General features: G+C 47.8%; 10 protein-coding genes across 10 annotated transcripts; 7 read left to right on the plus strand and 3 right to left on the minus strand.

Annotated features, from left to right (window-relative positions):
• Window positions 1-278: 278 nt before the first annotated feature.
• BGW36DRAFT_291933 (putative kynurenine 3-monooxygenase) lies at window positions 279-2077 on the plus strand (the record flags this gene model as incomplete). The annotated part of the gene is made up of 3 exons (XM_046210880.1): window positions 279-396; window positions 589-806; window positions 860-2077. The coding sequence occupies 3 exons, from the start codon at window positions 279-281 to the stop codon at window positions 2075-2077; spliced, it is 1554 nt and encodes a 517-aa protein (XP_046074544.1).
• A 1012-nt stretch (window positions 2078-3089) lies between these two features.
• On the plus strand, window positions 3090-4638 carry BGW36DRAFT_292133 (membrane dipeptidase-domain-containing protein; the record flags this gene model as incomplete). The annotated part of the gene is made up of 3 exons (XM_046210890.1): window positions 3090-3584; window positions 3657-4346; window positions 4408-4638. 3 exons carry the CDS (start codon window positions 3090-3092, stop codon window positions 4636-4638), a joined length of 1416 nt encoding a protein of 471 aa, XP_046074545.1.
• On the minus strand, window positions 4625-6576 carry BGW36DRAFT_136995 (uncharacterized protein). Its single transcript, XM_046209405.1, has 3 exons — window positions 6361-6576; window positions 6122-6288; window positions 4625-6065 (listed from the first exon to the last, which is right to left on the minus strand). Exons 1-3 carry the CDS (start codon window positions 6396-6398, stop codon window positions 4885-4887), a joined length of 1386 nt encoding a protein of 461 aa, XP_046074546.1. The 5' UTR covers window positions 6399-6576; the 3' UTR covers window positions 4625-4884.
• Window positions 6577-6768: 192 nt separating this feature from the next.
• BGW36DRAFT_375109 (40S ribosomal protein S8) lies at window positions 6769-7925 on the plus strand. The gene has a single exon (XM_046215728.1). It carries the CDS (start codon window positions 7034-7036, stop codon window positions 7544-7546), a length of 513 nt encoding a protein of 170 aa, XP_046074547.1. The 5' UTR covers window positions 6769-7033; the 3' UTR covers window positions 7547-7925.
• Window positions 7926-7959: 34 nt separating this feature from the next.
• On the plus strand, window positions 7960-10987 carry BGW36DRAFT_137076 (uncharacterized protein). The gene is made up of 3 exons (XM_046209407.1): window positions 7960-8676; window positions 8730-10406; window positions 10459-10987. The coding sequence occupies exons 1-3, from the start codon at window positions 8062-8064 to the stop codon at window positions 10534-10536; spliced, it is 2370 nt and encodes a 789-aa protein (XP_046074548.1). The 5' UTR covers window positions 7960-8061; the 3' UTR covers window positions 10537-10987.
• Window positions 10988-11437: 450 nt separating this feature from the next.
• BGW36DRAFT_395850 (uncharacterized protein) lies at window positions 11438-12662 on the plus strand (the record flags this gene model as incomplete). The annotated part of the gene is made up of 3 exons (XM_046218092.1): window positions 11438-11908; window positions 11991-12539; window positions 12597-12662. 3 exons carry the CDS (start codon window positions 11438-11440, stop codon window positions 12660-12662), a joined length of 1086 nt encoding a protein of 361 aa, XP_046074549.1.
• Window positions 12663-14281: 1619 nt separating this feature from the next.
• On the plus strand, window positions 14282-16081 carry BGW36DRAFT_137057 (uncharacterized protein). Its single transcript, XM_046209406.1, has 3 exons — window positions 14282-14728; window positions 14781-14846; window positions 14923-16081. Exons 1-3 carry the CDS (start codon window positions 14601-14603, stop codon window positions 15839-15841), a joined length of 1113 nt encoding a protein of 370 aa, XP_046074550.1. The 5' UTR covers window positions 14282-14600; the 3' UTR covers window positions 15842-16081.
• A 1180-nt stretch (window positions 16082-17261) lies between these two features.
• On the minus strand, window positions 17262-19165 carry BGW36DRAFT_459948 (uncharacterized protein). Its single transcript, XM_046222072.1, has 2 exons — window positions 18749-19165; window positions 17262-18643 (listed from the first exon to the last, which is right to left on the minus strand). The coding sequence occupies exons 1-2, from the start codon at window positions 18887-18889 to the stop codon at window positions 17339-17341; spliced, it is 1446 nt and encodes a 481-aa protein (XP_046074551.1). The 5' UTR covers window positions 18890-19165; the 3' UTR covers window positions 17262-17338.
• Window positions 19166-22447: 3282 nt separating this feature from the next.
• Window positions 22448-23806, plus strand: BGW36DRAFT_375119 (isocitrate dehydrogenase LysB). The gene is made up of 4 exons (XM_046215729.1): window positions 22448-22511; window positions 22575-22615; window positions 22688-22857; window positions 22927-23806. Exons 1-4 carry the CDS (start codon window positions 22487-22489, stop codon window positions 23771-23773), a joined length of 1083 nt encoding a protein of 360 aa, XP_046074552.1. The 5' UTR covers window positions 22448-22486; the 3' UTR covers window positions 23774-23806.
• Window positions 23807-25248, minus strand: BGW36DRAFT_459951 (uncharacterized protein). Its single transcript, XM_046222073.1, has 3 exons — window positions 24842-25248; window positions 24262-24783; window positions 23807-24199 (listed from the first exon to the last, which is right to left on the minus strand). Exons 1-3 carry the CDS (start codon window positions 25026-25028, stop codon window positions 23934-23936), a joined length of 975 nt encoding a protein of 324 aa, XP_046074553.1. The 5' UTR covers window positions 25029-25248; the 3' UTR covers window positions 23807-23933.
• Window positions 25249-25410: the final 162 nt, after the last annotated feature.

A 25410-nucleotide genomic window follows, 5' to 3' on the forward strand; every position in this document is an offset into this window, starting at 1 on the left:
AAAGCGGATTGGCACGGAGAGAAGGGTCGGCTGGGACCTTGCGAGAAGCGGTGCTCCCGAGAAGCAGTGTTCCTCGGTGGTTTGTCAATAAGCAACGGAAAAAATTGACACCGGTGGCGGGGGTGGGGAGGCAATTACCCGATACGGCGCTTATCAATCGCGGAAGAGAAATCTTTTGACCCGCGACGACCCGAAGATAATGCCTGACTCACAATTGAATCACAAATCACGTTGAGAACGCCCGACACGGTATTGCGAATAAAGGCGTGTGGCCAGCAATGGCAAGCCCTCCGAAACAGAAGGTCGTCATCGTGGGTGCTGGCCCTGTTGGGTCTTTGGCTGCCCTCTATGCGGCTTCTCGAGGGGATGATGTTGAGCTTTACGAATTGCGAGGGGGTATGAGACCGTCCGATACTGTCATTCTTGTTTTTTGCGATTGAATCAGACCTTGCACCCAGCGAATCCTTTGAATATTCTTTCCTAACACATGTACTCCTTGCTGAGCTTGCATCTGAAAGCTATATATTATATTTGATGCTAAGCGTTACTCTTTGGGAAGTGCGATTGATCTAACCAATAATCCTATAGATCTCCGGGATTCATCGATTGTTCCGCTAAATTTCACAAAATCGATCAATCTGGCACTGTCAGAACGAGGCATAAATTCCATGCACCAGTCGGGCCATACAAAGGCTATCGATAACGTTCTGAACAAGGCCATCCCTATGCACGGGCGAATGATCCACGGCCGAGATATGTCTGGGAATCTGTGGGAGGCATCTCAAGCTTATGATGTTCACGGAAGAGTGAGTGAGCGCTTTCGAATAGGATGGGCCTCAGGAGTCTGACAGCGTATTAGGCTATCAACTCTGTGGATAGGGCGACATTAAACAATGCACTGCTTGACGAACTTGATAATATCCCAAACGTGAAGATATTCTTCAACCACAAACTCACAGGGGCGGATTTTAAGTCACGTAGAGCGTGGTTTGAGCATACACTTCCTGAAAAGGTTAAGAAGCCGGAGGAAAATCCCCCAAACAGGCGGCGATCTATTGATTTTGACCGCTCCCCTGAAGTCCAGGTGCAATTCGATTATCTCATTGGAGCAGATGGAGCACATTCCGCATCGAGATACCACATGATGAAGTACAGCCGAGTGGACTATCAGCAAGAGTATATTGATATGCTGTGGTGCGAATTCCGTATTGAGCCCACGGCGGATGGCGAATTTCGCATCTCTCCAAATCACTTGCATATCTGGCCGGGTACAGAATTCATGTTTATCGCATTGCCATCGCCTGACAAGTCATTCACTTGCACGCTATTCGCGCCCGCACATTATTATGCTGGCCTTGGGAACACGCCTGAAGAACTGTTTGAGTCGTTCCAAGAACATTTCCCTGGAGTGTCCCCAGAATTGATTCCCCCAGAAGATCTTTATAACCAGTACAGCAAAAACCAACATCTACCCCTGATCAGTATCAAGTGTCGACCTCATCACTATGATTCGAGTGCTGTGATCATCGGAGATGCAGCACATGCTGTTCTGCCATTCTATGGACAAGGACTGAATGCTGGAATGGAAGATGTCAGGGTATTGTTTGAAACCTTCGATAAACATGGGGTGCACGAGATCAGCGATCCTGCTCGTAGGGAGAGTGCTCGCGCTGCTGCACTTCAGGAGTACACAGAGCAGCGAGTGGCCGACGTCCATGCGATCAACGACTTATCCAAGGGCAATTTCCTCGAAATGCGAGCAGGGGTCAACTCACGCATGTACAAAGTACGCAAATTCATCGAGGAAAACCTGGATCGTTACATCCCGCAGTTGGGATGGAAAACTCAATATGCACGAGTCAGCTTTAGTAACATGCGGTACTCTGACGTCGTGAGAGCGGCGAAAAAGCAGCGTTTGTTGCTCAGTGCCAGCGTCGGGACCGTGCTCGTTACCAGCATCATGGCGGGCCTGGCACTGGGAGGGGTGTTGGTGTGGAAATGGCCTCGACAGTTTGCACCTCACCGCCTGCTGTCAAGCCTGACGATGAAGCAGTATTATCGAACTGCGTATCAATGAGTGATCACTGCTGGTGATAGAATCAAGGGGATAGACAAAAGGGAAGAAGGTGGAGGGGAAGGGAGAGATCAAAGGGGAAGAAGGGGAAGAAAATAAGTGCGAGGAAGTTATCCATGCTGGAATTGAACCAGAGCTGTCTGACGACACAAAAAAAGGGCGAAAAAGGCCAAAAAAAAGCGAAAACTAAAAGGTGCCTGCCCGTTCCTCCTCGGGTTTGTCCTGACCCTTAGTTTTAAGCTGCCATCATTGAAAGGTCGATATCAGACTGAGAGGCCAGTCCTCTACTACCATGGACCAATTAACCACCAGACCATCCTTTCTCGGCTGCTGAACGCTCCAGGATGCGAACGATTCATAAAGGAGCATTTCGTAAGGACGATCACAACAAAAACATTCCATTCTGGTCCCCCTTCACCCTGTTTGCACATGTATTATGCTAGACCCTCTCATAGAACTGGAAGCTGTATTTAATTATTAGAATTAGAGAATTAATCGATTGAGCACCAAGAGCCTGGTTAATGGGGATATATGCTGGATGATCTGTAAATCTGATGTCATGCGCTAAAAGCGTTTGACAGGTGGGTACTTCTGTCGGCACTGTGTTTGCACGCATTTTGTGGTACCTGCCTGACTGCTACATTTCTCTGTGTACTTCCATTTTTCTATGCCATCGTTAATACGCTACACATAATGATTCCTCCTATAGTAATCTACTCGTCGAGACTTCTGCCATACATCTCGATATGCTCCAAACTGACATGTCTCAACCAAAACAGCACTAGTACATATCTGGCAGCTGCTGGGTCGAACCGCTCGGCAGCAGCCGACCAGCTTATCACCCCACCGATAAGATGATACGTCGGACTTCTATCCGGCCGAATTATATCTTTGTATTCCCTGCACGACCAACCTGGCTCTTTAGAACTTGATACCAGCGCATCTCACCACCTGGACCTGTCGAGTTGCCACACCTGGCATTGAGTTGCGCGTAGAATAGTCGTACACAACTGCCATGGCCGATCAGTCTAAGCAATCAGGCTCGATCTGGCCCACTATTGCTCTCGTCGCAACCATCTTCGCGGCTCTTCTCTCCATCCTCATTGTGCCCTTCAATCCCTTCAACCTGACCATCGACGTGCACAACGACGCTCTCTGGTCGCGCATTCTGTCGTCGCCCATATTTTCGTCTCCGATATTCACTCCAAAGGAGACTTACAACGAGACGGACTTTGCGTCTCGCGCGAGAGCCATTCTTCGGAGTACGCCGCTCGTCGATGGACATAACGATTTCCCGTTTTTACTGCGGTCGCAGCTACGTAATCAGATCTATCAACATGATTTCACTCAGTTGCATCTGGGAAGCCATTCGGATCTGTTCAAAATGAGGAAGGGAATGATGGGGGGCCAGTTCTGGAGTGTGTGGGTGCCGTGTCCTGGTGGCATTGACTCTGGACTGTTGAATTTCACTGCACCATCAGGGACAGAACCGGGCTTAAATGAACCTAACGTATGTTCACCTTCGCGTCCATATTTATTCTTCGCTTATATGAATTACTTACATTTTATTAACATATACCAGTGGGCCGTACGAGATACTCTCGAACAGATAGATATTACAAAGCGCCTCGTAGCAGCCTACCCCAGCCACTTCCAACTCTGCACCGAGCCATCGTGCGTGCGCACTGCACACAAAGCCGGCAAAATCGCCAGTATGATTGGCATTGAAGGCGGCCACCAAACCGGCAACTCGCTAGGGGCACTTCGACTGCTCTTCGACAATGGCGTTCGGTACATGACATTAACACACAACTGCGACAACGCGTTTGCGGCTGCCTGGACTGGCGTTGACGCAACCAAACCGATGGACAGCCGCGAGGCAGACAGCGGATTAACATCCTTTGGACGCGAATTGGTTCGTGAAATGAACCGCCTCGGCATGCTGGTTGATCTTTCCCACGTCTCTGCGAATACCATGCGCGATACTCTCCATGTCGCCCGTGCACCAGTCATATTCTCGCATTCTGGTGCCTACACGGTGCAGAATCATGATAGAAATGTCCCTGATGATGTTCTGGTTAAGGTCAAGAGTAACGGTGGGGTGGTTATGGTGCCTGCGGTGTCGTTCTTTCTGAACGTCAAACACCCTGACCAAGCAACTGTGGAGGATATGGTTGATCAAATATTCCATGTTGCGTCTGTTGCGGGTTGGGAGCATGTAGGCATTGGCTCCGATTTTGACGGAAGTTTGGCCGTTCCGAAGGGGTTAGAGGTGAGTTGTTTCCTCTGAGTACAATTTTTGAAATAAATAATCTCATATTGATGATAACCAGGATACGTCTAAATACCCCCACCTGCTTGCTCGAGTCCTCGCGCGAGGTGCCACCGACGAACAGGCCAAGATGCTGGTTGGGAATAACATTCTACGTGTCTGGGAGGAAGCCGAGAAAACCGCTCGGAAGATTCAGAAGGGAGGAGAGTTGCCGAATGAAGCGTACTGGGCAGATAGGGAGTGGGGACCAGATCCTGGTGATATCGTTCCTTATCTATTTCCTAGAACCTAGCCAGTGAGGTTTATAACCCTAGTTTCATCTATGATACATGGACATTGGATGATCAGAAATATACATGTATTCGGTGTTGGGTAGATGATAAAACAAGTTTGAAATTGCCCTACAATTATAATACATAAAATTCAAAACCCGCAAGTATAAAAACTATATATAGAAATAGAAAAAGGGAGAAATAGCACACTTAAGGCCGTTACGGGTATCTGATGCAAATTGAATGATAAGTAATAAGGGCCCCACTTATCCAATACTCTTCTCAAGTCTCTTCAAAAACCCGTTGACCTTGTTCTCAACCTTTCCAGCTCTTTCTTCGAGTTTATGGTGCCGTGAGTTGGGGTTCGCCATGGCCTTATTAGCGTGTTTTACTGCGTCACTCTTGGCTTCGTATTCTGTTGGGCGATAGACCTGGCTATGAATGTCATACTCGCTACCAAAGGAGCCGGTATGCTGGAGCACAGGTTGCGCGTAAGAATAATTTGAATAACCGCCAATAGCCACACGCTCGTCTTCCGCACTATGCTCATAGGCCTGCCCATAGCTTCCAGACTGTGAGTTGTGTGGGGTATGAGAGTACTGTGGGGGAGCTTGGCCCTGGTGGACATCATGAGCATCCTGGGCAAATAGATGCGCGTTAGGGTTCTGAGGAGGTGGTGCAAAGTTCATTCCGCCAGCTTGCACCGTTGGAGCGCTGGAATAAGAAGGAGCTCTGATACCCGGGGTTCCGGGGAATGGTTGTGTTGGAGGAAATCCAGCACTTGGGGGTGGAGAGCTGTATCCATATTGGGGGAGTCCGGGAACAGTTTGAGCTTGAGTCTGCGACAGGCTACCCTGTATCTGGGTCTGAGGGTGATATAGTCCCTGATCTGCGGCAACAGCGGCTGCCAATCCGGTACCTTCTCCCCCATCCATAGGAGGCGGGGTCTCTTCGCGATACTTGATGGGTTCAGGAGCTGCAGGAGCGGCTGGGTTATAAACAAGAGGAGCATAGTTTGCAGTTGGTTGATTTGGCGTCTCATTGGCAGCAGGCTGTGGTTCGGATTGCGAATTCCGAGTCTGTCCATTCTGATACGACGGGTCGGAGACTGCTACATTCTCAAGCTTTTCAACAACTGCACTCACCGCCGGCGATTCGGCTTGAGCCTGTGGACGATTGGTTTCAAGTTGCGCAGCCGGTATCGCTCGCTGGACTGCATCCAAGAACTGATCGGCATCCTCGGTGGTCCAGAAATAGATATCTAACGTATGTAGACGAAACCGACGAGTTTTATTATTGCGAGGATCGGTAAACGGAAGAAGCCATTGCTCTTGAGCTCCTATCGGGCTGTGTGCCGACACAGGGGAGTTTTCGGCCTGCGCACCAACGGTCAAGGTGCATAAAGTGGGAAATCTGGTGGAATGAATGATGTGGACATGATCCAGAGCTGGCACATAGTTAGCCCAAGGACTCCGAAAAGTTCAGTATAATCGAGAGTCTCACCTCCATGGAATGCATCCTGGTCGCTAGTGCCAGGGTTGTTCGCAACTTCTACCCTAGCACTACCCCGCACCGCATCATAGTACACATACAAGTACGAGCCTTTGTCAAACCGGTGATAAACGGGCTGTGGAGTAGGCGAGGTGAAATAGTAATGAAGATCCGCAAAGCTGAGGCGGTGAAAAAGGTCAGATCATTTTGGTAGGCCTGATGAGTATGTTTGCCCTGCAAAGAACACTTACACTGTTAGTACGCGGTCTTCACCAGCGAGAGGAGGCATGGTGTCGGCTTGAACAACGGATTGCGGAGGTTACAGAGAAGGCACACACATGGAATGAAGACAACAGAAATCCAGGCGATGAAACCCAGTACATTATAAATAATCACAATGCGAAATGGGGTAGAAACGCACTCACCTACTGACCAGCAGCACTCTAAACATGCTCGGCGGCTAGAGCTGCAACATGGATGGCTGAGAAAGGCCCTCGTCGCCCAACGCCCTGTGATTTGCTTGCGTGGAACGACGCTAAGTAGGAGCTGCTCGGCGCTTGTGCCAGGACGGGCTTAGCTCCATTAGCACGTGACTTGCGGGCGTTGGCAACTTGGCAGTTTTGGCTCCTGACCGGCGGCACAGTTTCTCCGGCTTTTTTCGTCGGCGAAAACACTCGTGTTGATGTCGAGTGACAGACCTGAAAGAAAGCAAATGAAAAGCGACCAGCATTGGAAAGAGCGTCATCACTACGAATTCAATTAATGGCATTTGGATTGAAGGTGGGGATTTCCGTTGATCTTTGCTTTTGGAATTAGCCTCGACTGCTAATAATGCTAACGTTGCTTTTATCATCTCAGACATTATATACTCGGATCACCTGTTAACCTATCATCCAGGCTGTGAGCCTGCCTAACCTGCCGAATATGTCTCTCGTCAACTTAGCACATGTGTTTTCACACCTCAACAATGTCACAAAGGCCCGACTGGGTTTAACGTCCATCCCAAACACAAAAATGCACCTCAAATTAGCACTGTCCATGCAGAACCAAGGACTCATCGGCAGCGTTGTTCGAGCAGGCAAGGCGCCTCCACCACCTCATTTCCTTACGGGGCAGCCAGCAGTCGGTGGCGCGCTCGTTGAAGTCGAACCCGTCACACAACAAAATGTCGCATCGCGGCGACTTTGGCTTGGCCTCAAATACTGGCAGAGTGAGCCTGTCCTCGGAAAGATAACACAAATCAGCAAGCCAAAACGAAGGATTACTATCGATCTTCCTGGTCTCCGTAGAGTCTTGCAAGGCCAGAGGGACGGTCCCATCGAAGGTCTACGGTCACCTGGAGAGTGTTTATTCCTTGCAACTGATCAAGGAGTAATGGAGGCCCGAGAGTGTGTTGAGAAGAAAGTAGGAGGCTTGGTTTTGTGCCGAATTAATTAAGGCATTGAAGATTTGTATATGCATCCATCAGGAGTTAGTCGGTCAGACCTTGTTTTCATATGTCATGCGTTTCAGATTTTCGATTCCTGTATTATATATGTACGCTAAGACGAAGCTCTTTTCACTGTCTAAAATAATACGGCTCACTTACCGTGAGTAATTGCATCGAATTTAGATACTATGAAGACTCACTAGGTTCAGTTAGAAGCTGGCAATATCAAACGATCTGGAGACTCAGGAGCTATTCTTGCAATACGAGCTATTTTAGAGCTGTCAAACAATCAACAACGGGAGATATTCTCCAATGCCTAAAATGGGCTTATACTATTAATTATCATTCACTAAGATATGACCATGCTAATACACAAGGCAACCTCGGGTTTTTAATCGGAATAGCCCGAGGCCGAGAATTGGCCCTATCATTAGCCCGAAGACAGTCAGTCACCCTTCATATTTTCGCACCCCCGAGCTTCGGATTTACCATTAGCAATATCCCTTCCAACAAGATACAAATAATGAACCCTCAGAGCTCATCTGATACTGCACAACAACGACGGAGACGGCCTCCGCTGGCATGCGAGCAATGCCGTCGGCGGAAGGTGCGTTGCGACCGAAATCTACCTTGCACACCTTGTAGGCGTGCTAGACAGTCTCTAGCTTGTTCATATGCCCCTACCAATCATGTCTCCCAAGATATAACCTCAATTAATATCGATAGTCCAGCTCCTACATGTTCACAGGGGCAACCAAGTTCCAAAAAACGGAGCATCACTTCGGTCTTGTGTGGAGAAGAGGGTGAAAATGCCGACAACCTCGGGGCATCCAATATCTCATCCCCGAATACGCAGCTTATTGAAAATCTTCAGTTACGGGTTCGTCAATTGGAGGAGCTAGTGGGAGCTTGTGGCATACACCCGATTACTGATGCTGTGGTAACGTCTTCGACTGCAGCTCTAGAACAGAGCACTGTACATCACCCCAATCCAATTGGACAGAACCATTCCTCGCAGTCTGGACGTCCACAGGCATCTGAAAGTTATTCAATAACTGCTCCGCTACCGCGTTTGCGAGTGTCATCTGAGAAGAGCAAGTTGTTCGGGGCCAATCACTGGATAAACACGGCCGCGCAGGTAGCTATCTCGCTTTATGGTTACCTGCAGGTGTTATATTAACGTTTACACAGTTTCAAGTGATCGGTGACTTTACTCCAAGAGACGTAGAATTCTCTTTTGCAAATGAAAATATGGCTGACCTTCAAAACGCTGTGAGGGAATGTGCCGGATTACGACGGTCGTGGAAAACGCGGCTATACAATGAGAATACACTTCCTATTTTGGATATATCAAGCACGTTTCCTGATAGAACTGTATGCAACGAGTTAGTTCAGTGCTATATGAGGACGCTTGAGCCTATTTACCGTCTCTTTCATATTCCATCTTTCTGGGAAGAGTATGAACAGTTCTGGAACAACCTGCAAGCTTCTCCCACACAATTTGCAATGAAATTGGGGCTAATTCTCGCTATTGGTACTATCTTTTATGGAAACCCCGAAAATTGGGAGCACCTTCAAGGACTATCACAGAAATGGATATATTCTGCCCAATGGTGGCTAACTGGCCCATCAGGACCGGCGACTTTTAATTTGGATGGTATCCAGATATGTTGTCTGATAATCCTATCACGTCAAGTTGGATGCTTGAGTACTCCTCTATGGATTTCAGCAGCATCTTTGCTACGCATGGCTATGATGATAGGGTTGCATCGAAATACGACTCTTTTTCCAACTCTTTCCCCATTCCAGGTGGAAATGAGAAAGAGACTATGGGCAACGGTTGTAGAATTGAGCGTCCAGTCCGTGATGGATTCTGGAGTGCCTTGTGCACTTTCCTTGGATGATGGGGATAGCGAAGGTCCTTCAAATATTGATGACAACGATATTTCCCTAGGAAGCAAGTCGCAAGTAATACCAAAAGGCAATCGAGTTCTCACGGACTCTTCAGTTCAGATTTTACTGGGAAGGTCACTTCACGTGAGGCTCGAGATAGCCCGCCTAATTAATAAGACGTCTCGCGCAGATTTAACCTACGACACCACGTTAAAACTAGGAAACGAGCTGCGTGCCGCCTGTCGCGAAGTATCCGCTTTCTTTCAAGCTCATAGCTCTACCCGAAACAAGCATGAGACTGGAGTGACGGACTTCCATCGCAGATTCATAGATATGATGCTACGTCGATATATTTTGTTTCTACACCGGCCGTTTATGATTGAAGCTCGAAAAGACGCACGATATTATCTGTCACGGAAGATATGCGTGGAATCTTGCATAGTCATGGCATCATACACCGAGAAATTAGATGAAGCATCCGAAGATTCGATAGACTTATCACGTCTAACTTTTGCTGGAAATATATCCTTCAAAGGACCACTTTGTATGGATGTTATTTCAGTGCTGGGTTTCGAGATTCTGATGCAAATCGAAGAAGGGGACTCACTAGGAACCATTAAAACGCCAACGTCACAGACAGGAAACGATATCCTTGACGAACTAGCGACGGCTACCCGGGCACCACTGTTGAAATGCCTTATGCGTATAAAAGACCAACTAGAGCAGACTTTCACTTTTGGTATTCCGAGTCTCAAACGCTATACATATGCTGCCGCTATTTTGAGCTTGATCCGAACTATGGAAAATGGATTGCCTCTCAAGCCAACAATTTACGAGGACGCCACAGCCAGCCTGAAGACTTGTGTCGCGTTGCTTAAGAAATACCAAGCCGATCGAAACCAGACCGTACCAATAGAAGCAGCACAATCAGATGATGTTGAGAATATCTCTTCCTTGTTCTCCCTGGATGACTGGGTATGTGAAACATCATCGAGACTAAATAAGTTCACCACTCATGCAATAATAGGACTCGAGTACCGACCTGGACTTTTCGGATCTTCTCGGCTTCCCAGGGCTTTTCGATCAACCGCCCCATTCCGGATAATTAAAATAGCAACGAAAATTCAGAAGCAACCCGAACGAATATGACGAAGTTCGGTGTCAATCTCGGTGAATTCGGCAAGCTCGCCCGTATTGTCAATATATATGACCCCCCAGAATGCCGGTCCTGTTATCCTCAAAGAAAGTGTTTCAATAATGAGATCGAAAATGTATTCTCAAACTTTTTCTTTTTGGCACAAGTACCCAGGGCAATTATCACGCCATCATGTCTCACCCTTCCAAGTGCAGCCTCGAAGAGGCGCAGGAAAGTTTCTCAAAATCGCGACGTTGTGCACTGTGACCTATCTTGTGGAAAAGGAAATTTCTTTCCTCCCAGTATGAAATTACTTTAAACAAACTGGATTATAACACTGTTTCTAAAATGCTGCAGTGAACGAAGAGCTTCAGATATACACAACAAGAAGCTTGGAATGAACAAGAACGGAGAGACAGCCTGACCTATCTTTCGGCTTCCTCAGACCGTTAATTACTCTATACCTCGCTTATAGCATTTTCATTTAGATTTTGTATTAGTTGACATGTTAGTGGTTCCTTAGATTCCAAGCTATAAGCTATGCCATCCATATCCGGTAGCATGCGGGCATGATTCCTTGTTAGAATTCCGTGTATCTCAATGATGACCAAAAATAATTCATATAATACTGTTCTACTTGCCAATTTGGTATTTGTCTAGTTGTCTTCTTCAACATATGTTGTACAGCATAAGTTAACTGACACTGTGGCTTACGTCAACCAGAAGGTCGGCCAATCAACATCTGCACTGGTATGCATGCAACATCTGAGACCATCCGAAGTTGGAACCGTCAACATCGAACGCTCCTCTACGATACAGCAGACATCACTTGTTACTAATTGAAATACATATACAATCTATATACCCTCCGATGGAGCTTAAAAACGTCCTTATCACGGGTGGCTGTGGCTTCGTCGGTTCAGCGATCGCCAGGGCCGTAGTGGAGAAGTACCCAAAATGCCGCATTACCGTCATAGATATAACGCCGCCAGGCCCAATCCATAAAGTGCCGTCGCAAGCTGAATTCATCAAAGTAGACGTGACATCTGCAGCCCACGTTGACAAGGTACTGCATCAGGCTCAGCCCAACGTCGTCATCCACACAGCAGGTATCGTGCCCGGTCTTGCAGAGCGCTTTGGGCGACGACTCCAGAGTGCGGTGTGGAAGCTGAATGTTGACGGAACAAGGATTATATTGGAGGCTGCGAAGCACTCTGGTGTCAAAGCTTTTGTCTTCACGAGTAGTTGTTGCGTGACAATAGATGATATGCGCCTGCCGTACAGAAACATTAGCGAAGAGTGGCCCACATCGCAGACATCGCTGATATATGGCGAATCAAAGGTTCGCTTTTTGAACCCCCCGGGCGAACATGAAGGTGGGATGGTTATTTGGGAGGAGCTGACGAATATCTTGGTCGTTCTAGGCAGCTGCGGAGAAACTAGTGCTCGAGGCTTGTTGCGCCGAAATGGTTACATGCTCACTAAGACCGTCAGTGTTGACGGGGCCCGGTGACTACCAGCTGCTGCCGGCAATCCATGCGTGTATTGCGAAATGGGAGACACCGTGGGTACTAGGTGATGGCCTCAATTACTGGGACGTAACCCTGGTACAGAATATTGCCGATGCACATGTCCTTGCTGCCGAAAACCTACTTTCGACCAGAACCGCGGCAGGCGAGGCCTTTTTCATTCAGAATAACGAACCCATCACATTCCGAGATTTCTGCCTCGCGATCTGGGCGCATTTCGGCCATATACCACCCTTTACCGTGCACGTCCCCGAGTCCTTGGCTTGGATGGCTGGTCTAATGTCTGAATGCTACACCTGGTTCTCTGGCACTGAAACTACCCTCAGCAGGGGAAGCGTGAAGGATGCATGCCATATGAGGTATGCAAGTGGCGATAAGGCGAAGCGTATACTGGGCTATGAAGCTCGAATTGGCCTTGAGGAGGGCATTCGGCTTAGTTGCGAGGTGAGTAGAGGGCTTGCCTTTGTATTCGTTTGGGTTCAGAGCTAACTGTTGCCCCAGGATTATGCCCGTCGACTGGGCATCAAATTACCCGAGAAACCCAGCCTAAAAGCCAAGGCATCATAGGTTCATGTTGAGATAACAAACAAAGCCGAGACACCGGTGATCGTAACCTCTGAATGTCTTCAGCCTGACCCTGTAATCTAATCTGGTATAATATCGATGATCTCTGGCCGCGAAGCGTGTAATAAATATGGGGCAGTGGTGCCCGTTTCTTGCATCCAAGCTCTTAAAAAGCAAAAGGCTAGATTGAATAGCCTGTTTCTACGCTGAAAATTGATTCATCTCCCAACCTGTGGCTGGCTCCTGGTTACATCATGATTTCACCTACCGGGGCTGGGGGCGACTTGATATCTCGTGTCGATCATCTTATCTTGTGTTGTCTACGAAAACCACATCATTTACGAGTTAGCGTTATTGCAGAAAGCCACAATCAAAGTAAGCTCAGGACGAACAATAGTAGCGATAATACGTTGCTCTTAATGCAGCCAGGTGATCTTCCATTGGTTGGTATGCGGCAAGCCCTAAGCCACGGTTGCTTCCCAAAACGGCATACAATTAGGGCAGAAACGCCGCCCGGTCAAACGGGCCAACAAGCCTCAAACATGTCCCAGACAAGCCACTGACATAGCCAGCCGCCGAGCAACCTTCTCTGGTTTACACTCTTTTTCAATCATTTGTTATTGGATTTGCGTGCGTCCTGACAAGAACGGGTAGCCTGATGACGTTCGCCCATGACTTCGGCATTGGGCATGACACTTCACGCATATATGCCCAATGTCCAATGGCAATGGCCGACCCTTCCGGAAATGCATAAATATTCTGTTAGAGCTTCGCATAAGGCCTAGATTAACTCCAAACCACCTTTGGGCACCAGCTTAGAGGGTTTTAGCAATTGGGTGCACTAGAGGGTTTACTGACGATCACTTCCTGGAGCGTTTACTAACGTGGTGTCAGCGTCCCTCTTCCCCGGTACTGGAATTGGCGTTGCATGAGTTGGCTCCTATCAAAACCGGGGTCCTAGCGCATCATTTGATCGGCAGTGTCTGCTTTGCGGTAATAAGTGGGCGACAAACGGGGTTCTTCATAATAGCCTACCAGTCGGCAATCGATCCCATCTCTCGTCGAACACAGATCTCCATTGAAGCCGCGAGGCACCATGAACCACACTCGACACATCGCAGAGATACACTGCTTATCTTCGCCATTATTTTGATCGAGGTATCGGGTTTTGTCCGTGGATTCGGCCCAATCCGCCGATTCCATGGTTCTCCCCGCGCTATTGGGAAGAGCTGCCTTATTGGGTTCGATGAATGCCCGGAGTTGCTGCCCAAACGACCTACGAAGGGGTTGATCAAGGGCCATTTCTTTTCAGGTCTGCAAGACCATGGCAAGGAAATCCCTATTGTTCGCCCCCCTAGCTCTTATTATAGACTACTACCAGTCAGAAACAGTTAAAGGCCCCCTCTTTTTTAACTGGGTTGATCCTTGCACAAAATCTCAAAGGATCCGCCAAACGTTTCGAGTGTCTTTCATCGCGGCCCGTAACTCGACATGGGAAGTTCTTATACCGCGAAATACTACTACAGAGTGTGCTCCACTTGGCCCCTAGAATAAATGCACGTAATTCTGTGAGTCCGCAGTTACTTTACTTGTGGCCCGATCCGAAGGACTTTGCAAGTTCGCCACTGGCTTGACACTGCGTAATTATCTCTCACTAATAATTAGGTTGGCCGACCATTCGCCCCTCAGGCCCGCAGATAAACAATGGCAGTAATGAGAGAGTGTTTGGCGCCGCTGGTTGTTGAATGGGCAACAATTGCTCTTAGTCCCATCCCCCGTCTCCGGGGTTCCTTTACTCTAAACTATGTATATAAACACCCATTAGCCATTTCTTTCGCCTCACCTGTGCAACCCCCAGAGGACGTTAAATAAATATCCTTTTATTTCCCTTTGAGGTGCGGATCCAAGTATTTATATTCGAACTTTCTTCTCGCTACACTCATGCCTCAAGTGCTTGCTGCTCGATCAGTGCCTTTATCATTAGGCTTCAACCCACTTCCAGGAGTGACATCGCCAATGGACACGTACTATACATCTTCTGCCGTTCAAGACAGCTTTCCACGACGGAGGTAAGTGCATCCTTACAGTTGACTTCATTGATTATTGACTAGATATCCTCAGTACATCATCCTCGCAGCCTGCCTACTACGCTGGTTCTGCAAATGGCCCTGTGATCTACCAACAAAGGTACATTTACTTCTGAAGATCTCCATCTATCCTTGACGCATACAATGTACTGAGTCCACCTGGTGCATTTTCACAGTGGGACCCGCGGCTTTTCAAACTCCCATGACTATGTGGATATGGATGTTGCAGGTAGAGCCGCTGGACAACCCAATCCAATGGATTACCAGTCCTATTACAGTCCATCCTCTTCTTCGTCCAAGTATAGGCGATACTCGAGCGCATCGATGACTCAAACACCAATCGGACAACCACCTCGCCAAGTCTCTATACATGCAGAGTGGGATAGGCCAGCCAGAATCTCCCCGGATGGCTATATGCGTGACCCGGAGTCGCCCCGATCTTACGACACCGCAGAGTATATGGTAGAAACGAGTGGCAAGGTTCGTCCAGGCGAAAAACCTAGAGGTAGCGTTAAGTATCATTCTCAAAGACGATCATCTAATCGTGATGAATTTGACGGACCACACCAACTACTCAACCCGCCATCTCCGAAAACAATTGCCGCTCAAGACCGCGAGCTACCCAACCTGCCTACTAATCTCGATGTCTCAGAGCAAGACCGTATTCTGTGTGAGGTTAATGACCGCCTCTCACAGTGCGCATTTGATTTTGTGGCCAAGTATCAGTTTCCAATTCCTATTGAGCCGGATAAAAGACAGGTGAGGGTACCAGCAGACCGGGAATGGACCGAATGGGTTTACCTTTTGAAAAGACTGGCCACCAAGCGTCGGATCCCTGCCCGGGTTCTTTATAATGGCCAGATTAAACAACTTGTTACCGTTTTGGAAAACTCCTTGGAAATGCGTCACGCCGCAAAACATCAATCCAGGCCCGTAAAAGATGACCGTAATGTCCTTCAACTTATTTCCGCTGGAACTCAGGTTGCCAAAATCCTAAAGGATGCCACTGCCATGGAGTATTTGGACCGTTTATACCAGGAAACCGAGAAACGGATTAAAGACCGACAGACCCGTCGAGTCAAATTTGCCGCTTGAAATGATTATGGCCATATGTACTTGGATAACTCTTTTGCACAACTGGTCCTTTGTGCCTTTTTTTGCTTTTTTTTCTTCTACGCGCGTTGCTGCTTTACGCCGTTGTTTAACCCGGCAAAGAGAGATGAGAAGATGATGAATGCTCCGCGTCAATTTGTGCATGCCGACCCCAATTCCTGGGAGTAAATTGAGGGAAAACCCGATGGTCCAGTGAATATTTCAGGAGAATTTTAATGGAACGGCCCGAGTTTCAGCGACTTTTATCTATTCCTCTTATCCAAGCCTGCATGAGATCTGGTTAGCGAAGCATATCGCTAGTCTTTGCTCTGAATACACGAACGCACCATTGACTTGGAAGGACGGAACATCGAGTTTCGTTTGTTTGACATAGCCTTTACCGTTTGAAGGAGTACGCGATGAGGATGATAAACAACCCGGACCTACCACCGCCTAGGAGACACAAACCAGATATCAACCATTATGGAAAAGGAACCAAGAATAGCGCACTCTACACAAGCCTGTGTTGTTGGGTGGGGAAAAGGAAAGAACAGTAACAATGGTGATGAAAGATTGACGATCATTCTGATTGATGAGGCTGCTACTTTTCATAGCCCTGGCCAGGGCTTGTCTGCCTGCCTTGAGGATTTGATAACACTTCTGAGCCGTACCCGAAGGAGATATAATAGGATTTTTATACATGTAATGAACCCAATATCAGCTGGTACAGCTGTCTTTGGAAGGATTGAGTAACCGTGGAGTCCATCTTCACTTGATATAACATTTATCATATTGCTCGGGTGTGGTAATTGTTGTTTTTGTTTTCGTTTTTGTTTATGTTTGTGTTTTTTTCTTCTGATTTCGGTGATTTTGTATGCTTGATTTTCATGCTGTGTTCGTGGTTTGGCTGTCTGATATTGGTTTTTGCCTTATATTTCTATCTGATATTTCTAATTATCCTTTATACTATCTGACTGGATCCTCCCTGAAAGATTATAAAGAGATTTCAGAATTTCCGAAACTCACTGTGCCATATACCGCCAGTGCTAGAGGTTCTGAAAGCCTGGGTTCGCTTGGTTTTAGACTTATTCCTACTCTAATATTGGAGGTGGGTTACTCATCAATTAATTAATACAGCTCAACTGGTATCGTCGTTAATTGATAGTCGATATTTGATCCTGATGCGTTTTTCTATGAAACTACTAACCACTATTGATATAGTTGATTTTGAATTCCAATTTCGAAGATTGAGAATACCTGGGAGATACAAAACACTGGTCATGACATATGTAATATTATGTATACTACAATTATAACACATGTTCGGCCATTTTCGTTAGGCTAAACACCCAGATTTTGGTCCTAGGATTTAATGTCCATATCTGAGAATTTAGCGACAGCCTGCATCGACCATCAATTAATGCATATATCAATTGACGTATATTAAAACATCTAAAATGCGTACATCTATAGATGTCCTATCTAGTACTTGTAATACAATCAAATAAAAAAATCAAGCAAGATAAGCCTCCTGTCATCTGCCCATAAATCAAGATGATCTTTCCGCCATTTCTCCCAGGAAAACTTCTCCTCATGGCCATCACCTATCTCTCCTGCGAGTTTCAGAATTTTCTTGAAAGTAGCCAAAAAGGCTTCGTGCTCAAGATATTTCCCCGCTCCGAGACCCATTGCAAGAGAGCAAATGTTATCTTCAAGAATACGGAAGTATCGTGCAAGATCGGGTCTTCGTCGCGCTTCAAGAGTTGCAGCGATATATTCATTTGCGTTTATGCCTTCGTCGTCACCGTTATTTCTGGATGGTTGGGGTCTGAGTTGAATTGCTGACGGACCAAAGGCTTCATACCCAGGTACCAGTCTGGAAAACGTCCAATCTTGGATTTCCACGATCTTGTACTGTGCATCCACTATAATTTTATCTTCAGTAATACTCGTCGAGTGCTTGAGATAGAAGTGACTCGTGTCTAACTCCGGTTCATTAGGATAAAAAGGGTTGAAACGGCCTTTCTCTGCAAGTTCTTTCAGATAGCGAAAGGCTAGAAAGGCGTCGACTGGGAATCTGTTGAAGATTTGCCGATTAGTGATCATTTGCAAAAGCGTCTCGGCCCATGTCGTGTAATATTCTGTTGCGTTATTGAAGGGTCCGATGGAAGCGAGGGTCCATTCTAAGTATATTGCCATAGTCTGAATTTCGCCTAGATATCGAAACAGAGAGCATATTTCCTCAGGGATTCCTTTCTCTACCAGTCTCTTTCGGGGCTTGTCGAGATCGCAGATAAAGTATGCAAGTTCGGAATATATCTTTTGCCATTCGCGACCCGATGGATTCAGAGTGGAAAGTGGTTTGCCTTTGCCTGCAGCAATGGCATCCACAAAGAGAATACAGTATGGGTCAAAGATAAACTGTTCGTAATGCGGTGCTGCTTCCACCCATGCCGTATGTCGTAAATGATCGAGTGCAGCAACATCAGCGAGCATCAGAACTGCCGCCATCTCGCTCTCAGGAGCTAGTGGCGTAAAGTCGTCGCGATAAACCCTCATCAACAAGTGCTCTGCACGTCGATTCTTGCTGTCATCACTGGGGGTTGCTGGAGCATCTTTGCTGCTTGCAATTCGGAAGTCAATATAATGTTTACTTATTCGGACTGTCCCTCCAAAATGCACGGTATCGTCATTCGTGCTTTTTGCTAGTCGAGCTACGAATCCCTTCTCATACAACCTTGCTTGGGCTTGTTTTGCGAGCTCATTTTGTGTTTCTTCTCTGGAAGCACTGGTGAGCGGTGATTTCTGGAACCAATTGAAAGTTAATCAAGATATATCCAACTCCTTCATCCATGACCAGATATGTTGTGAGTAGAGAAATGAAGATCGGTTCGTTGGGGTTCTACATACATCACAGGTATGCTCAGGGCTGTCCACGTGGCGAAAACAGTAATACTTGCGACATCTTTCGCAGCCTCCGATGTCAATGGCCGCCAGTTGGGTGCAATCAACGCTTGAGCAGGTTCCATATCGATCGTCTCCCTCGACCATTATAAATAATGCCAGTAATCAAGGGATTCTGACCGAACATGTCGATTGTCCACGCCAATTCAGCAACTTACACAACCCTTTTGCATTGTTCGCTTCTGCCTGAGCCCTAAGCCGAAATTGGCAATTGATGACTAGCGAACACCCCCGCATCAACCATCCAGCTAAACACTGCCACCGGTATACAGAGTGTCCAGTCATGTTTCCATGTGTTGTCAATTGTACTTGAGATGTCCCGGATAAGAATGATAGGAATAACAATAAGAATATAATAATAACAGTCAACCTATGAATAATACAGATCCCGTAGTTAAAACAGATCAAATCGAATTTCTCGCCAGTGTGAGATGCAAAATTTGGGACCGGAAATGAGAAAACCATCGACAAATATGCCAGAGAATTTAGATACAAGAAGGGAAAGAAAAGAAAATTGCTACACAGCAGTATCAATGCAAACAGCTGAATACCGTGGTATACCTCAAAACACCGAAGAAGCGCCAAAATACAGGAGATCAAAACTCAGGGGGGAATAAAATATAGACGAGGTCTCTGGAAATTCAACGTAGACCTTTCGAGAACGTAATTCAAGTACAACGTATGTCTTTGCTAGCCTCTTACTTAGATATCTTCGATCTTTGGGTCTTCTACTTTTTCAGTAGAGGGCTCATCTGAGGAGGGTTCCTGGGAAGTCACCACAAACTCCTCAATTGAATGTTCAGGTTCACTGGGGGCAATTTTGGCATCTTCAGCAAGTTGAGCACGAGGTTGTTCAGGTTCCTTAGCGGTCTCAGCATCCGGAACAGGGTTTGCAGCAGGCTGCTCCTTCTCTTGATCAGCAACATTAATATCAGGGACAACGTCTGAGGTAGTCTCTGAAATAGTCTCTGGGACAGTCTCGTGAGGCTGCTCTTGTGTGTTCTCAGAGCTTTGGATTTGTTCTTTGTCAGTCTGCAACTCCACAGTCGGCTGTTCCTTAGCTAGTTCATCTTCAGCTTGCTCCTCAACCAGCGTCTCTTCAACTGGTTCGGCGGCATGCTCACCGGTAGCAGATTCGAGTTCTTCACCTTCCATATTATGCTCAGTTACCTGAGCGTTTAAAGATGAATCGGTAGCGGAAGGCTTCGGCTCGTTAGCAATGACTTCTGCGGCTGGCGGTGTCTGTACGACATCTGGTTTAATCTCAGGAGTGGCAACCTCAGCAACTGGAGCCATTTTGACAACCGGCTTTTCCGCTTTGGGTTCTACCGGAAGAGAGGAGACAGGCTTTGGCACAGGACCCTTGTGTTTGCTCGCTATCTTTGGGACCTCCGGTATCCCTTCACTTCGAGAAATATTTGCTACCTTGGCTAGTTTCGGTGGGCTTCTAGGTTCGATCCTATCGTGCATTTTGCTCGCAGAGCTTGCAGTTGGACGCATCATCCGAGCAAGGAACCCTTCTTCGTGCGCGCCACGCGAGGATGTAGTGCTCACCCGGGACTTGGGACGATCAGGGATCGAGTGTGCAGCAAGACGAGACACATCAGGCCTGAGAGTAGAAGGTTTGCGAGACAGAGTCTTAGGCGAATCCGTTTTGGGAGAGCTTCTCAAGTTTGCATGGCTCTGAGAGCGTGCGAGACCACCGGTCTTCGCTGCTGATGCAGCAGTTGGGGTTGTCAAAGAAGCTGGAAGGCGTACTGGACGAGTTGGAGACCTTGTCCCGGTCTTCGACCTGGGGGACGCCTGTGCTGTCGAATTCTTACTGACATCGTGAGAGGGAGTGCTTGCACGCTCTGCTCTGGCACTGGATGCTATATTTCTGGATATAGCAGTCCTGCCAGTAGCAAGTCTGTCTGATTGGGGAGTGATTCGAGACAAGACGGTAGCCGATCTCGTTGGGGCCGCAGCAGACTTGTTATCCTTAGAGGGTGTGCTTCTAGAATTCGATTTACCGATCGAAGTATCTTTTGCTATAGCCGCAGAGGATGCACTCTTCTTAATAGTCCTCGAAGATGTAGGCTGCTTGTTCACAGTCAAGTGGCCAGTCTTGTCAGATGGCTTCTGCGCTGCGGTAGATTGAGGGGCGGCCGACGGGTTGACCTTGCGTGTTGCCGTAGTCTCCAGTGTTGCCTTCACTGCTGGAGCTGGGGCTGGACGGTCGCCATTTGCATCGCCATCGCCATTGCGTTGAAACGTCGCAAGAGCGGTACGGACCTTTTGAGGAGACGAGCTGAGAATCGAATTCGTCGAGGCGGTTTCGAGTTGTGTGGAAGGTGATACTGTAGCAGATCGCTGCGTCGAGTCCCTATCTGTGCCATAGCTGTCGGCCCTTCTCAGAATACCGGGGGTAGGAGAGCCCTGGGCATTTCTCTCGACAGAGACAAAGTTGGCGCGGACTTTGGAAAGGGGCCTGTTGGAGGAGGTATCATCGGACTCGCCGGAGGGTCGGCCACGAGAAGGAGGGGAGACGTCTGGGCTGTTGCTATTATTATTATTATTATTGATGCTGTTGTTGTTCTCGAACTTGGCCAACAGACTTCGTACGCCACCAGAAGCCGGGAGAGCAGCCATTGTCAGAGGATGGAGGGATGCAGCCGAGGTGTTGGAGAATCGGAATGGTTGAGATGTGTCCAGGAGGTTTTAGCACCTGCCGCCTCGTGGACGGAGGGCACTCTGCAGGACGAGAGGCGCTAGAGGACACCTGGCTTCGAGGGGCTAAATGACCGCAGGCGTAGTATTTAATATCGATAAATATGTATTCGTACAAATAGAACGTGTGCTGACACGAGTGATGTCCGGGTAACAAGTGTTGACGGGGGGAAGTTGACGTTAGCGGACTACTCCAGGGGGCGCGCGGTGTCCTGTCCTCTTAACCTCCCGCCTTCGCGGCCAGGCTTCAACCGGCCCAGGGTTAGGGGTCGGATGATCATCGAGATCCCCGAGATCCCCACTCGGAGATCCATCACTCTGGGAATCAGGCACGCGTTGCTTGCACGGACTGGATCGATAAGAGAAGGAAATCTCGTATCATTGACACAACGTCCTCTGGGTGGCCTCTATCGCGGCCAGCTGTGCCACCAGAGCATCTCCAACAAGACTCCAACCAGACTCCAACCAACTGTCTCTACAGAGGGCCGAGGCAAAGCCCGGCCGGTTGTGAAATACCAATCAATCGATAATTGATTACCATGTCGCACCGGCAGACAACTAGCTGCTCCGTAATCTAATAAACCTATTGACTTGGAGCAGAAGCAGTCGGAATGCCATCAGCATCGCGCGTTTCGCATCCCGCCTCGATGCAACCATTCTTTCCCTGGCACAGCGCCTCGATCGCTCTTCCCCACTTACCTTACCCCGGATGTTTGATTAAAATCCTAGTCTCTCGTTGTAACTGAAAATTGGCTCTTCTCGCACACGGTTGAAGCAACGAGCATGGATATGGTAGTTTGTTTACATGTGCGAATTTCTTCAGCTTACAAAAGCCAATCGGAACGCGCTCTGTCCTCCGAAGACCCTGCGGAAATATGTTTTTCCCGCTCCCATCTCGAATAAAATGCGGGCACAGGGCTCCGACAACGGACTGAGTCACTTAACATTGCAGGCTCGAGGGCAAAAAAAAGGATCATGGCTGCTAGAACGCTGCGGATAGGTCAATTGCTCTGGAATTCGTATTTGCTTGATATGGAAAGACTAACGTGAGCGCTTTATACAGGTCTCATTCCTGGGGATGGTATCGGGAGGGAAGTAATTCCGGTTGGTACTCCGAGTGTCGCCTTCCATCTTGGCTCTGTCATAGGCTAATGTGCTGTGTTCGGGGCATTGCAGGCTGGTCGTCGACTTCTGGAGTCGCTACCATCGTCATTGGGTCTGAAGTTCTCATTTGTTGACCTTGATGCTGGCTTCGACACCTTCAAAAGGACCGGCACCGCTTTACCTGATCAGACGGTTGAAGTGCTCAAGAAGGAATGCGATGGTGCATTGTTTGGCGCCGTCAGGTAATTACTCATCTGTCCATAGACAATGTGATAATTGAGCTCCGCAAGCTAACACAATTCGCCACACAGCTCTCCCAGCACCAAAGTCGCGGGCTATTCTTCCCCAATTGTTGCTCTCCGCAAGCGTCTCGACCTCTATGCCAATGTCCGGCCCGTCAAGACTACTGCGGGTGGTAGTGCAACCGGGTCTCCAATTGACCTGGTCATCGTTCGCGAAAACACCGAAGATCTCTACGTGAAAGAAGAGAAGACAACGGAGGGACCCAACGGCAAGGTCGCCGAGGCTATCAAGCGCATCTCAGAGCGCGCTTCTTTCCGAATTGCCACCATGGCTGGTGAGATTGCTCTGCGACGACAGAAGATTCGCGAAGTGTCTCCTGGTACCTCCCACATCTCGAAGCCCATGGTCACCATCACCCACAAGTCCAACGTCTTGTCTCAAACCGACGGGCTTTTCCGTGAAACCGCTCGACAGGCTCTTGCAAACCCGAAATACAGCTCCGTTGAAGTCGAGGAACAAATCGTGGATTCTATGGTCTACAAACTATTCCGCCAGCCTGGTTACTACGATGTTGTTGTGGCACCTAACCTCTACGGTGATATCCTGTCGGATGGTGCTGCGGCGCTGGTTGGTAGTTTAGGACTTGTTCCCAGTGCCAATGTCGGTGATGGATTTGCCATCGGTGAACCTTGCCACGGCAGTGCACCTGATATCGAAGGCAAGGGAATTGCTAACCCAATTGCAACCCTCCGAAGTGTGGCGCTTATGCTTGAATTTCTTGGTGAAGAGCCCGCTGCTGCTAAGATTTACGCTGCTGTTGATGGCAACCTTGATGAGGGCAAGTTACTATCTCCTGATCTTGGAGGCAATGCTACCACTCAGGAAGTGCTAGATGATGTCTTGAAGAGGCTGTAAAATATTTGTTCTTGAAGCCATATTTTCCAGATCAGTTGAATAAAAGCTCGTTTTCCATAGTCTATTATATAGCTAGACTCTGTTCTTTGTAAAATAAATCAGATGCTTTTCGCCAAATACCCACTAGATCAACTTTATATAGGAACCAAATTCTCCCGTATCAGTCAACATCGTCTGGTTGCGGACTATGCTGCTCCTCCTTGTCATATTTCTGGGACGCTCGTTCTTCTTCGTCGCTACTGTCAGTGATAGGAGAGCTTCTTTCACGAATTTCTTCCTCCGTGTCGTGCAAGAGGAGTGTGAGTAGGACCACGAGGATCGTCTGGTTCGTCTTCTTATTCTTCAAAGTATAGCGCAATTTGTGATTTCTTTCGCTGATGTACTTTATAACATGGAGATGAAAGCCCGGTAGACGAAGCGAAAAATCTATTCACAAAATAACACGTTAGCAGGGAATCCTCATGTTACATACAGTTAGTCTACCCTACCATTAAATCCCAAATAAGGATTCCCAAAATCCACCAAATACTCCCTCCCCTTCTCAAACACAAAATCTTTGCGAACATCCTCACTCAGAAAATGCTTTCTCCTGTGGCCCGGGTCGTCGGGTATTTTCATTTTCTTCCGAACCTCTATCCCACTCCCTTCAGCCCCTTCCTCAACCACGTCACTGTGAATATCCACTGTATCCTTCGTCTTATCATCGCACACAATTTCCCCAATTCGAAAATAATTCCATGACGCGACACCAGGACTGTACATATATGGCTTATCGGCATATGCATCACCCTCCAAAGCCGGATCAATAGCCCATTTCACGATATTCAGTGCGGTGTTGAAGCCCGGTGGGATACTCTCGCGAATCGGTCGATCAAAGTCATTTCCGAAAACAAGATCGTTGCCGCAGATATCATCTTTGGGCACGAAGCTAAAACAGATTGAATACTGATCTTTGGTATGAAGCGGATGCGAGAAGTATTCGCTCGTTAATGGGGAGCCATTCGGGAGACCTGGGTTTATACACATAATTCAATCCATGGTCAGTGATGATATGAGAGGGAGCCTTACCCGTGTAGCCTTGAATCCGCATACATAGGTTGACTGAAGCATACTCATTCTCAAATCGTAAAGTCTTGTCTGAGTTGACCGGGACAATCTGGTGTGTTTTGACATCGTATTCAGGCCCCGCCGACACTCGAAGACGATAGTTCGAAGTTTTCGTGCCTTCTGTGGGATTATTGACGTTGTTAGACATAGCGAGAAATCTCAGTTCCAGCTCTAGTCAAGCCAGGTCCTCGATCCAAAATCATGTTCTCTGATAGAAACAACGACGTTGTTGTTATTTCAGGGTCGACACAACTGCCCGTGCGGGAGAGGTAGACGTCATACCGGCGTCGGTGTACAGCTGCCACGTGAGCTTGTGCCTTCCCTAGAGCTCGACAGCAGCCACGGGGTTTGCTTTTCGGCGCAATTGCACTGCTTCTTGTGCCTCGAAGTGTCTTTAATTCAAATTCATGCCACTTACATACTGGCTTTCTCAAGTGAATTCTAGACAAGTCACCCTCAAGGCGAATCGCACTAGATCTCTCCCCATTGGTCGATCTTTCGAAGTAAGCATGCTTAGCGTCGGAGTTCAG

This window comes from Talaromyces proteolyticus, assembly GCF_021365285.1.
Source record: "Talaromyces proteolyticus strain PMI_201 chromosome Unknown BGW36scaffold_4, whole genome shotgun sequence".
In the NCBI taxonomy this organism is placed as follows: Eukaryota; Fungi; Ascomycota; class Eurotiomycetes; order Eurotiales; family Trichocomaceae; genus Talaromyces; species Talaromyces proteolyticus.